The sequence below is a fragment of the Oncorhynchus mykiss genome, chromosome 14, assembly GCF_013265735.2.
Source record: "Oncorhynchus mykiss isolate Arlee chromosome 14, USDA_OmykA_1.1, whole genome shotgun sequence".
Classification (NCBI taxonomy): Eukaryota; Metazoa; Chordata; class Actinopteri; order Salmoniformes; family Salmonidae; genus Oncorhynchus; species Oncorhynchus mykiss.
In genome coordinates, this window is record NC_048578.1 from 43,127,453 (window position 1) to 43,140,993 (window position 13,541).

General features: G+C 43.3%; 1 protein-coding gene across 1 annotated transcript in view; it reads right to left on the reverse strand.

Annotated features, from left to right (window-relative positions):
* The window catches only part of gpr174 (G protein-coupled receptor 174), a 38,494-nt gene that overhangs the window by 5,621 nt on the left and 19,332 nt on the right, over positions 1-13,541 (reverse strand). Inside the window, exon 2 of the mRNA XM_036943619.1 lies at positions 265-777. Within this exon, the coding sequence (XP_036799514.1) occupies positions 265-471 (207 nt within the window). The 5' untranslated portion in view covers positions 472-777. The remainder of the gene's footprint in view (positions 1-264; positions 778-13,541) is intronic.

Sequence of the window (13,541 nt, forward strand, 5' to 3'; positions counted from 1 at the left end):
GATAAGCTAACACAACATGCCATTGGAACATAGGAGTGATGGTTGCTGATAATGAGCATCTGTACGCCTATGTAGATATTACATAAAACATCTACAATAGTCATTTACAACATTAACAATGTCTACACTGTATTTCTGATCAATTTGATGTTATTTTAATGGACAAAAAAAAGTGCTTTTCTTTCAAAAACAAGGACATTTCTAAGTGACCCTAAACTTTTCAGTGGTAGTGTGTATATGATGATGTGTATATCCTAAAGTTACCTGCATGAGATCAGCTACAGCCAGGTTCATCATGAACACCACTCCTCTCTTGGTCTCCCTGACGTATGCCTGGAACACCCAAAGAGCCAGGACATTACCCAGAAGGCCCGGGGCCAAGATGACGCTGTAGACAACTGCGTAAACATGATGTTGGTAGCGCCGCAGGTCGTCAATGCTACTACCACAGCTTTGATTGGACAGGCTCATCTTAACCCTGCCCACCGGGAACAGCCACTGGTCAGGATGTGGCTGGCCAATGGTGAGGCTTGTTCAGAGCAGTGGAGGTCTCAGTGTGGTCAGGCTTCTGAGTGCAGGTCTATTTATATGTCCAGGAGTATTCAGGTCTGTGCGTCCATTCAAGTCTGCCCAGGTGTGTCCACACTGTTCTTCATAGCTGAAGGTATATAGTCTGACCATCTCAGATCACCCTGAGCAGCACTAACAGACCAAAAGCAGGGTCAGTCCGTGTGTGACTGTCCTCTTCTTTCAGTCCAAGTCTCAGTATTAGGGCCCCTGAAAGACAAACAGTAAAGTAAAGGTAGTCAGTAGTGTCTGGGTCCCTGGAAAGTAACCAACTAGCGCAGAGAAACACAATATTATACAGTGCCTTGCGAAAGTATTCGGCCCCCTTGAACTTTGCGACCTTTTGCCACATTTCAGGCTTCAAACATAAAGATATAAAACTGTATTTTTTTGTGAAGAATCAACAACAAATGGGACACAATCATGAAGTGGAACGACATTCATTGGATATTTCAAACTTTTTTAACAAATCAAAAACTGAAAAATTGGGCGTGCAAAATAATTCAGCCCCTTTACGTTCAGTGCAGCAAACTCTCTCCAGAAGTTCAGTGAGGATCTCTGAATGATCCAATGTTGACCTAAATGACTAATGATGATAAATACAATCCACCTGTGTGTAATCAAGTCTCCGTATAAATGCACCTGCACTGTGATAGTCTCAGAGGTCCGTTAAAAGCGCAGAGAGCATCATGAAGAACAAGGAACACACCAGGCAGGTCCGAGATACTGTTGTGAAGAAGTTTAAAGCCGGATTTGGATACAAAAAGATTTCCCAAGCTTTAAACATCCCAAGGAGCACTGTGCAAGCGATAATATTGAAATGGAAGGAGTATCAGACCACTGCAAATCTACCAAGACCTGGCCGTCCCTCAACTTTCAGCTCATACAAGGAGAAGACTGATCAGAGATGCAGCCAAGAGGCCCATGATCACTCTGGATGAACTGCAGAGATCTACAGCTGAGGTGGGAGAATCAGTCGTATATTGCACAAATCTGGCCTTTATGGAAGAGTGGCAAGAAGAAAGCCATTTCTTAAAGATATCCATAAAAAGTGTTGTTTAAAGTTTGCCACAAGCCACCTGGGAGACACACCAAACATGTGGAAGAAGGTGCTCTGGTCAGATGAAACCAAAATTGAACTTTTTGGCAACAATGCAAAACGTTATGTTTGGCGTAAAAGCAACACAGCTGAACACACCATCCCCACTGTCAAACATGGTGGTGGCAGCATCATGGTTTGGGCCTGCTTTTCTTCAGCAGGGACAGGGAAGATGGTTAAAATTGATGGGAAGATGGATGGAGCCAAATACAGGACCATTCTGGAAGAAAACCTGATGGAGTCTGCAAAAGACCTGAGACTGGGACGGAGATTTGTCTTCCAACAAGACAATGATCCAAAACATAAAGCAAAATCTACAATGGAATGGTTCAAAATTAAACATATCCAGGTGTTAGAATGGCCAAGTCAAAGTCCAGACCTGAATCCAATCGAGAATCTGTGGAATGAACTGAAAACTGCTGTTCACAAATGCTCTCCATCCAACCTCACTGAGCTCGAGCTGTTTTGCAAGGAGGAATGGGAAAAAAATGTCAGTCTCTCGATGTGCAAAACTGATAGAGACATACCCCAAGCGACTTACAGCTGTAATCACAGCAAAAGGTGGCGCTACAAAGTATTAACTTAAGGGGGCTGAATAATTTTGCACGCCCAATTTTTCAGTTTTTGATTTGTTAAAAAAGTTTTAAATATCCAATAAATGTCGTTCCACTTCATGATTGTGTCCCACTTGTTGTTGATTCTTCACAAAAAAATACAGTTTTATATCTTTATGTTTGAAGCCTGAAATGTGGCAAAAGGTCGCAAAGTTCAAGGGGGCCGAATACTTTCGCAAGGCACTGTATATAAATGTTTTCAGAGGAAAATATCAGAAGAGAATGCAGGCACTTTGAGACAACTTCACACAGCCACACCTCAACCCCACAACAAGTACAGTAGGACTGTGTTTGTCCCCAACCTCACAACAAGTACAGCAAGACTGTGCTTGTCCCCAACCTCACAGTAGCAGTAGGACAGTGTTTGTCCCCAACCTCACAACAAGTACAGTAGGACAGTGTTTGTCCCCAAAATCACAACAAGAACAGTAGAACAGTGTTTGTCCCCAACTCACAACAAGAACAGTAGGACAGTTTTTGTCCCCAACTCACAACAAAAACAGTAGGACAGTGTTTGTCCCCAACTCACAACAAGAACAGTAGGACAGTGTTTGTCCCCAACTCACAACAAGAACAGTAGGACAGTGTTTGTCCCCAACTCACAACAAGAACAGTAGGACAGTGTTTGTCCCCAACTCACAACAAGAACAGTAGGACAGTGTTTGTCCCCAACCTCACAGTAGCAGTAGGACAGTGTTTGTCCTCAAAATCACAACAAGTACAGTAGGACAGTGTTTGTCCCCAACTCACAATAAGAACAGTAGGACAGTGTTTGTCCCCAACCTCACAACAAGTACAGCAGGACTGTGCTTGTCCCCAACCTCACAGTAGCAGTAGGACAGTGTTTGTCCTCAAAATCACAACAAGTACAGTAGGACAGTGTTTGTCCCCAACTCACAACAAGAACAGTAGGACCGTGTTTGTCCCCAACCTCACAACAAGTACAGTAGGACAGTGTTTGTCCCCAACCTCACAGTAGCAGTAGGACAGTGTTTGTCCCCAACCTCACAACAAGTACAGTAGGACAGTGTTTGTCCCCAACCTCACAACAAGAACAGTAGGACAGTGTTTGTCCCCAACCTCACAGTAGCAGTAGGACAGTGTTTGTCCTCAAAATCACAAAAAGTACAGTATGACAGTGTTTGTCCCCAACTCACAACAAGAACAGTAGGACAGTGTTTGTCCCCAACTCACAACAAGTACAGTAGGACAGTGTTTGTCCCCAACTCACAACAAGAACAGTAGGACAGTGTTTGTCCCCAACTCACAACAAGAACAGTAGGACAGTGTTTGTCCCCAACTCACAACAAGAACAGTAGGACAGTGTTTGTCCCCAACTCACAACAAGAACAGTAGGACAGTGTTTGTCCCCAACTCACAACAAGAACAGTAGGACAGTGTTTGTCCCCAACTCACAACAAGAACAGTAGGACTGTGTTTGTCCCCAACTCACAACAAGAACAGTAGGACAGTGTTTGTCCCCAACTCACAACAAGAACAGTAGGACAGTGTTTGTCCCCAACTCACAACAAGAACAGTAGGACAGTGTTTGTCCCCAACTCACAACAAGAACAGTAGGACAGTGTTAGTCCCCAACTCACAACAAGTACAGTAGGACAGTGTTTGTCCCCAACTCACAACAAGAACAGTTGGACAGTGTTTGTCCCCAACCTCACAGTAGCAGTAGGACAGTGTTTGTCCCCAACTCACAACAAGAACAGTAGGACAGATTTTGTCCCCAACTCACAACAAGAACAGTAGGACAGTGTTAGTCCCCAACTCACAACAAGTACAGTAGGACAGTGTTTGTCCCCAACTCACAACAAGAACAGTTGGACAGTGTTTGTCCCCAACCATACAGCAAGTACAGTTGGACAGTGTTTGTCCCCAACCTCACAGCAAGTACCGCAGGACAGTGTTTGTCCCCAAACTCACAATGAGTACAATAGGACTGTGCTTGTCCCCACCTCACAAAAAGTACAGCAGGACTGTGCTTGTCCCCACCTCACAAAAAGTACAGTAGGGCAGTGTTTGTTCCCAACTTCACAACAAGTACAGTAGGACAGTGTTTGTCCCCAACCTCACAACCTTAACCTAAACCTAACCCTGTCCTGTCAAAGGTAATAACAGGTGACTTCCTGGAACACACATACATGTACACTCACACGCATCAAACAAGGCTGCAGTCAAATGTTCCACCCCACAGGTTAGTTCTCTGTGCTGCAACAAATAATGTATTGATTGTGGAACGTGTGTATTAAGGTATGAAACTGCAGTAATGAGCTAGAATATAATAATAATAAATTCCATTTAGCAGACGCTTTTATCCAAAGTGACGGGAATCAAACCATAGGACCATGCCTCAGGACTACCTAGCATGATGACTCCTTGCTGTCCCCAGTCCACCTGGCCGTGCTGCTGTCCAGTTTAAACTATTCTGCCTACGGCTTTGGAACCCTGACCTGTTCACCGGACGTGCTACATGTCCCAGACCTGCTGTTTTCAACTCTCTAGAGACAGCAGGAGCGGTAGAGATACTCTTAATGATCGGCTATGAAAAGCCAACTGACATTTACATTTACTCCTTCATTTACTGCTGACTTGCTGCACCCTCGACAACTACTGTGATTATTATTATTCGACCATGCTGGTCATTTATGAACATTTGAACATCCTGGCCATGTTCTGTTATAATCTCCACCCGGCACAGCCAGAAGAGGACTGGCCACCCCTCATAGCCTAGCTCCTCTCTAGGTTTCTTCCTAAGTAATGGCCTTACTAGGCAGTTTTTTCTAGCCACCGTGCATCCATACCTGCATTGCTTGCTGTTTGTGGTTTTTGGCTGGGTTATAGAAAGGCTATATAAATACGTTTAATTTAATGATTTGATTTTGATTTTATTCAACAACTGAGACACAGAGGACCAAGCTCTCCTAACTGATCTACAGAGGACCAAGCTCTCCTAACTGAACTACAGAGGACCAAGCTCTCCTAACTGATCTACAGAGGACTATGTTCTACTAACTGATCTACAGAGGACCAAGCTCTCCTAACTGATCTACAGAGGACCATGTTCTACTAACTGAACTACAGAGGACTCTGTTCTACTAACTGAACTACAGAGGACTCTGTTCTACTAACTGAGCTACAGAGGTTTCATGTTCTACTAACTGAACTACGGAGGACCATGTTCTACTAATTGATCTACAGAGGACTCTGTTCTACTAACTGATCTACAGAGGACCATGTTCCACTAACTGAACTACAGAGGACCATGTTCTACTAACTGAGCTACAGAGGACTCTGTTCTACTAACTGATCTACAGAGGACTCTGTTCTACTAACTACAGAGGACTCTGTTCTACTAACTGAACTACAGAGGACTATGTTCTACTAACTGATCTACAGAGGACCAAGCTCTCCTAACTGATCTACAGAGGACTATGGTCTACTAACTGATCTACAGAGGACTATGTTCTACTAACTGATCTACAGAGGACCAAGCTCTCCTAACTGATCTACAGAGGACTATGTTCTACTAACTGAACTACAGAGGACCAAGCTCTCCTAACTGATCTACAGAGGACTATGTTCTACTAACTGAACTACAGAGGACCAAGCTCTCCTAACTGATCTACAGAGGACTATGTTCTCCTAACTGATCTACAGAGGACCAAGCTCTCCTAACTGATCTACAGAGGACCAAGCTCTCCTAACTGATCTACAGAGGACTATGTTCTCCTAACTGATCTACAGAGGACTCTGTTCTACTAACTACAGAGGACTCTGTTCTACTAACTGAACTACAGAGGACCAAGCTCTCCTAACTGATCTACAGAGGACTCTGTTCTACTAACTGAACTACAGAGGACCAAGCTCTCCTAACTGAACTACAGAGGACTATGTTCTACTAACTGAACTACAGAGGACTATGTTCTACTAACTGATCTACAGAGGACCAAGCTCTCCTAACTGATCTACAGAGGACTATGGTCTACTAACTGATCTACAGAGGACTATGTTCTACTAACTGATCTACAGAGGACCAAGCTCTCCTAACTGATCTACAGAGGACTATGTTCTACTAACTGAACTACAGAGGACCAAGCTCTCCTAACTGATCTACAGAGGACTATGTTCTACTAACTGAACTACAGAGGACCAAGCTCTCCTAACTGATCTACAGAGGACTATGTTCTACTAACTGAACTACAGAGGACCAAGCTCTCCTAACTGATCTACAGAGGACCAAGCTCTCCTAACTGATCTACAGAGGACCATGTTCTACTAACTGAACTACAGAGGACCATGTTCTACTAACTGAACTACAGAGGACCAAGCTCTCCTAACTGATCTACAGAGGACCATGTTCTACTAACTGAACTACAGTGGACCATGTTCTAGTAACTGAACTACAGAGGACTCTGTTCTACTAACTGAGCTACAGAGGTTTCATGTTCTACTAACTGAACTACAGTGGACCATGTTCTACTAACTGAACTACAGTGGACCATGTTCTAGTAACTGAACTACAGAGGACTCTGTTCTACTAACTGAACTACAGAGGACCATGTTCTACTAACTGAACTACAGAGGACCAAGCTCTCCTAACTGATCTACAGAGGACCATGTTCTACTAACTGAACTACAGTGGACCATGTTCTAGTAACTGAACTACAGAGGACTCTGTTCTACTAACTGAGCTACAGAGGTTTCATGTTCTACTAACTGAACTACGGAGGACCATGTTCTACTAATTGATCTACAGAGGACTCTGTTCTACTAACTGATCTACAGAGGACCATGTTCCACTAACTGAACTACAGAGGACCATGTTCTACTAACTGAGCTACAGAGGACTCTGTTCTACTAACTGAACTACAGAGGACTCTGTTCTACTAACTGAGCTACAGAGGTTTCATGTTCTACTAACTGATCTACAGAGGACCATGTTCCACTAACTGAACTACAGAGGACCATGTTCTACTAACTGATCTACAGAGGACCATGTTCTACTAACTGAACTACAGAGGACCACGTTCTACTAACTGAACTACAGAGGACCACGTTCTACTAACTGAACTACAGAGGACCACGTTCTACTAACTGAATTACAGAGGACCACGTTCTACTAACTGAACTACAGAGGACCATGTTCTACTAACTGAACTACAGAGGACCATGTTCTACTAACTGAACTACAGAGGACCATGTTCTACTAACTGTACTACAGAGGACCATGTTCTAGTAACTGAACTACAGAGGACCATGTTCTACTAACTGAGCTACAGAGGACCACGTTCTACTAACTGAACTACAGAGGACCACGTTCTACTAACTGAACTACAGAGGACCACGTTCTACTAACTGAACTACAGAGGACCATGTTCTACTAACTGATCTACAGAGGACCATGTTCTACTAACTGAACTACAGAGGACCACGTTCTACTAACTGAACTACAGAGGACCACGTTCTACTAACTGAACTACAGAGGACCACGTTCTACTAACTGAATTACAGAGGACCACGTTCTACTAACTGAACTACAGAGGACCATGTTCTACTAACTGAACTACAGAGGACCATGTTCTACTAACTGAACTACAGAGGACCATGTTCTACTAACTGTACTACAGAGGACCATGTTCTAGTAACTGAACTACAGAGGACCATGTTCTACTAACTGAGCTACAGAGGACCACGTTCTACTAACTGAACTACAGAGGACCATGTTCTACTAACTGAACTACAGAGGACCATGTTCTACTAACTGTACTACAGAGGACCATGTTCTACTAACTGAACTACAGAGGACCATGTTCTACTAACTGAGCTACAGAGGACTCTGTTCTACTAACTAGAGGACTCTGTTCTACTAACTGAACTACAGAGGACCATGTTCTACTAACTGAACTACAGAGGACCAAGCTCTCCTAACTGATCTACAGAGGACTATGTTCTACTAACTGAACTACAGAGGACCAAGCTCTCCTAACTGATCTACAGAGGACTATGTTCTACTAACTGAACTACAGAGGACCAAGCTCTCCTAACTGATCTACAGAGGACCAAGCTCTCCTAACTGATCTACAGAGGACCATGTTCTACTAACTGAACTACAGAGGACCATGTTCTACTAACTGAACTACAGAGGACCAAGCTCTCCTAACTGATCTACAGAGGACCATGTTCTACTAACTGAACTACAGTGGACCATGTTCTAGTAACTGAACTACAGAGGACTCTGTTCTACTAACTGAGCTACAGAGGTTTCATGTTCTACTAACTGAACTACAGTGGACCATGTTCTACTAACTGAACTACAGTGGACCATGTTCTAGTAACTGAACTACAGAGGACTCTGTTCTACTAACTGAACTACAGAGGACCATGTTCTACTAACTGAACTACAGAGGACCAAGCTCTCCTAACTGATCTACAGAGGACCATGTTCTACTAACTGAACTACAGTGGACCATGTTCTAGTAACTGAACTACAGAGGACTCTGTTCTACTAACTGAGCTACAGAGGTTTCATGTTCTACTAACTGAACTACGGAGGACCATGTTGTACTAATTGATCTACAGAGGACTCTGTTCTACTAACTGATCTACAGAGGACCATGTTCCACTAACTGAACTACAGAGGACCATGTTCTACTAACTGAGCTACAGAGGACTCTGTTCTACTAACTGAACTACAGAGGACTCTGTTCTACTAACTGAGCTACAGAGGTTTCATGTTCTACTAACTGATCTACAGAGGACCATGTTCCACTAACTGAACTACAGAGGACCATGTTCTACTAACTGATCTACAGAGGACCATGTTCTACTAACTGAACTACAGAGGACCACGTTCTACTAACTGAACTACAGAGGACCACGTTCTACTAACTGAACTACAGAGGACCACGTTCTACTAACTGAATTACAGAGGACCACGTTCTACTAACTGAACTACAGAGGACCATGTTCTACTAACTGAACTACAGAGGACCATGTTCTACTAACTGAACTACAGAGGACCATGTTCTACTAACTGTACTACAGAGGACCATGTTCTAGTAACTGAACTACAGAGGACCATGTTCTACTAACTGAGCTACAGAGGACCACGTTCTACTAACTGAACTACAGAGGACCACGTTCTACTAACTGAACTACAGAGGACCACGTTCTACTAACTGAACTACAGAGGACCATGTTCTACTAACTGATCTACAGAGGACCATGTTCTACTAACTGAACTACAGAGGACCACGTTCTACTAACTGAACTACAGAGGACCACGTTCTACTAACTGAACTACAGAGGACCACGTTCTACTAACTGAATTACAGAGGACCACGTTCTACTAACTGAACTACAGAGGACCATGTTCTACTAACTGAACTACAGAGGACCATGTTCTACTAACTGAACTACAGAGGACCATGTTCTACTAACTGTACTACAGAGGACCATGTTCTAGTAACTGAACTACAGAGGACCATGTTCTACTAACTGAGCTACAGAGGACCACGTTCTACTAACTGAACTACAGAGGAACGAGTTCTACTAACTGAACTACAGAGGACCACGTTCTACTAACTGAATTACAGAGGACCACGTTCTACTAACTGAACTACAGAGGACCATGTTCTACTAACTGAACTACAGAGGACCATGTTCTACTAACTGAACTACAGAGGACCATGTTCTACTAACTGTACTACAGAGGACCATGTTCTACTAACTGAACTACAGAGGACCATGTTCTACTAACTGAGCTACAGAGGACCATGTTCTACTAACTGAACTACGGAGGACCATGTTCTACTAACTACAGTGGACCATGTTCTACTAACTGAGCTACAGAGGACCATGTTCTACTAACTGAACTACAGAGGACCATGTTCTACTAACTGAACTACAGAGGACCACGTTCTACTAACTGAACTACAGAGGACCATGTTCTACTAACTGAACTACAGAGGACCACGTTCTACTAACTGAACTACAGAGGACCACGTTCTACTAACTGAACTACAGAGGACCACGTTCTACTAACTGAACTACAGAGGACCACGTTCTACTAACTGAACTACAGAGGACCACGTTCTACTAACTGAACTACAGAGGACCACGTTCTACTAACTGAACTACAGAGGACCACGTTCTACTAACTGTACTACAGAGGACCATGTTCTACTAACTGAATTACAGAGGACCACGTTTTACTAACTGAACTACAGAGGACCATGTTCTACTAACTGAACTACAGAGGACCATGTTCTACTAACTGAACTACAGAGGACCATGTTCTACTAACTGAACTACAGAGGACCATATTCTACTAACTGAACTACAGAGGACCATGTTCTACTAACTGAACTACAGAGGACCATGTTCTACTAACTGAACTACAGAGGACCATGTTCTACTAACTGAACTAAAGAGGACCACGTTCTACTAACTGAACTACAGAGGACCATGTTCTACTAACTGAACTACAGAGGACCACGTTCTACTAACTGAACTACAGAGGACCACATTCTACTAACTGAGCTACAGAGGACCATGTTCTACTAACTGAACTACGGAGGACCATGTTCTACTAACTACAGTGGACCATGTTCTACTAACTGAGCTACAGAGGACCATGTTCTACTAACTGAACTACGGAGGACCATGTTCTACTAACTGAACTACAGAGGACTATGTTCTACTAACTGAGCTACAGAGGACTCTGTTCTACTAACTAGAGGACTCTGTTCTACTAACTGAACTACAGAGGACCATGTTCTACTAACTGAACTACAGAGGACCACGTTCTACTAACTGAACTACAGAGGACCATGTTCTACTAACTGAACTACAGAGGACCACGTTCTACTAACTGAACTACAGAGGACCATGTTCTACTAACTGAACTACAGAGGACCACGTTCTACTAACTGAACTACAGAGGACCACGTTCTACTAACTGAACTACAGAGGACCACGTTCTACTAACTGAACTACAGAGGAACACGTTCTAGTAACTGAACTACAGAGGACCATGTTCTACTAACTGAGCTACAGAGGACCACGTTCTACTAACTGAACTACAGAGGACCACGTTCTACTAACTGAACTACAGAGGACCACGTTCTACTAACTGAACTACAGAGGACCATGTTCTACTAACTGATCTACAGAGGACCATGTTCTACTAACTGAACTACAGAGGACCACGTTCTACTAACTGAACTACAGAGGACCACGTTCTACTAACTGAACTACAGAGGACCACGTTCTACTAACTGAATTACAGAGGACCACGTTCTACTAACTGAACTACAGAGGACCATGTTCTACTAACTGAACTACGGAGGACCATGTTCTACTAACTACAGTGGACCATGTTCTACTAACTGAGCTACAGAGGACCATGTTCTACTAACTGAACTACGGAGGACCATGTTCTACTAACTGAACTACAGAGGACTATGTTCTACTAACTGAGCTACAGAGGACTCTGTTCTACTAACTAGAGGACTCTGTTCTACTAACTGAACTACAGAGGACCATGTTCTACTAACTGAACTACAGAGGACCACGTTCTACTAACTGAACTACAGAGGACCACGTTCTACTAACTGAATTACAGAGGACCACGTTCTACTAACTGAACTACAGAGGACCATGTTCTACTAACTGAACTACAGAGGACCATGTTCTACTAACTGAACTACAGAGGACCATGTTCTACTAACTGTACTACAGAGGACCATGTTCTACTAACTGAACTACAGAGGACCATGTTCTACTAACTGAGCTACAGAGGACCATGTTCTACTAACTGAACTACGGAGGACCATGTTCTACTAACTACAGTGGACCATGTTCTACTAACTGAGCTACAGAGGACCATGTTCTACTAACTGAACTACAGAGGACCATGTTCTACTAACTGAACTACAGAGGACCACGTTCTACTAACTGAACTACAGAGGACCATGTTCTACTAACTGAACTACAGAGGACCACGTTCTACTAACTGAACTACAGAGGACCACGTTCTACTAACTGAACTACAGAGGACCACGTTCTACTAACTGAACTACAGAGGACCACGTTCTACTAACTGAACTACAGAGGACCACGTTCTACTAACTGAACTACAGAGGACCACGTTCTACTAACTGAACTACAGAGGACCACGTTCTACTAACTGTACTACAGAGGACCATGTTCTACTAACTGAATTACAGAGGACCACGTTTTACTAACTGAACTACAGAGGACCATGTTCTACTAACTGAACTACAGAGGACCATGTTCTACTAACTGAACTACAGAGGACCATGTTCTACTAACTGAACTACAGAGGACCATATTCTACTAACTGAACTACAGAGGACCATGTTCTACTAACTGAACTACAGAGGACCATGTTCTACTAACTGAACTACAGAGGACCATGTTCTACTAACTGAACTAAAGAGGACCACGTTCTACTAACTGAACTACAGAGGACCATGTTCTACTAACTGAACTACAGAGGACCACGTTCTACTAACTGAACTACAGAGGACCACATTCTACTAACTGAGCTACAGAGGACCATGTTCTACTAACTGAACTACGGAGGACCATGTTCTACTAACTACAGTGGACCATGTTCTACTAACTGAGCTACAGAGGACCATGTTCTACTAACTGAACTACGGAGGACCATGTTCTACTAACTGAACTACAGAGGACTATGTTCTACTAACTGAGCTACAGAGGACTCTGTTCTACTAACTAGAGGACTCTGTTCTACTAACTGAACTACAGAGGACCATGTTCTACTAACTGAACTACAGAGGACCACGTTCTACTAACTGAACTACAGAGGACCATGTTCTACTAACTGAACTACAGAGGACCACGTTCTACTAACTGAACTACAGAGGACCATGTTCTACTAACTGAACTACAGAGGACCACGTTCTACTAACTGAACTACAGAGGACCACGTTCTACTAACTGAACTACAGAGGACCACGTTCTACTAACTGAACTACAGAGGAACACGTTCTACTAACTGAACTACAGAGGACCACGTTCTACTAACTGTACTACAGAGGACCATGTTCTACTAACTGAATTACAGAGGACCACGTTTTACTAACTGAACTACAGAGGACCATGTTCTACTAACTGAACTACAGAGGACCATGTTCTACTAACTGAACTACAGAGGACCATGTTCTACTAACTGAACTACAGAGGACCATATTCTACTA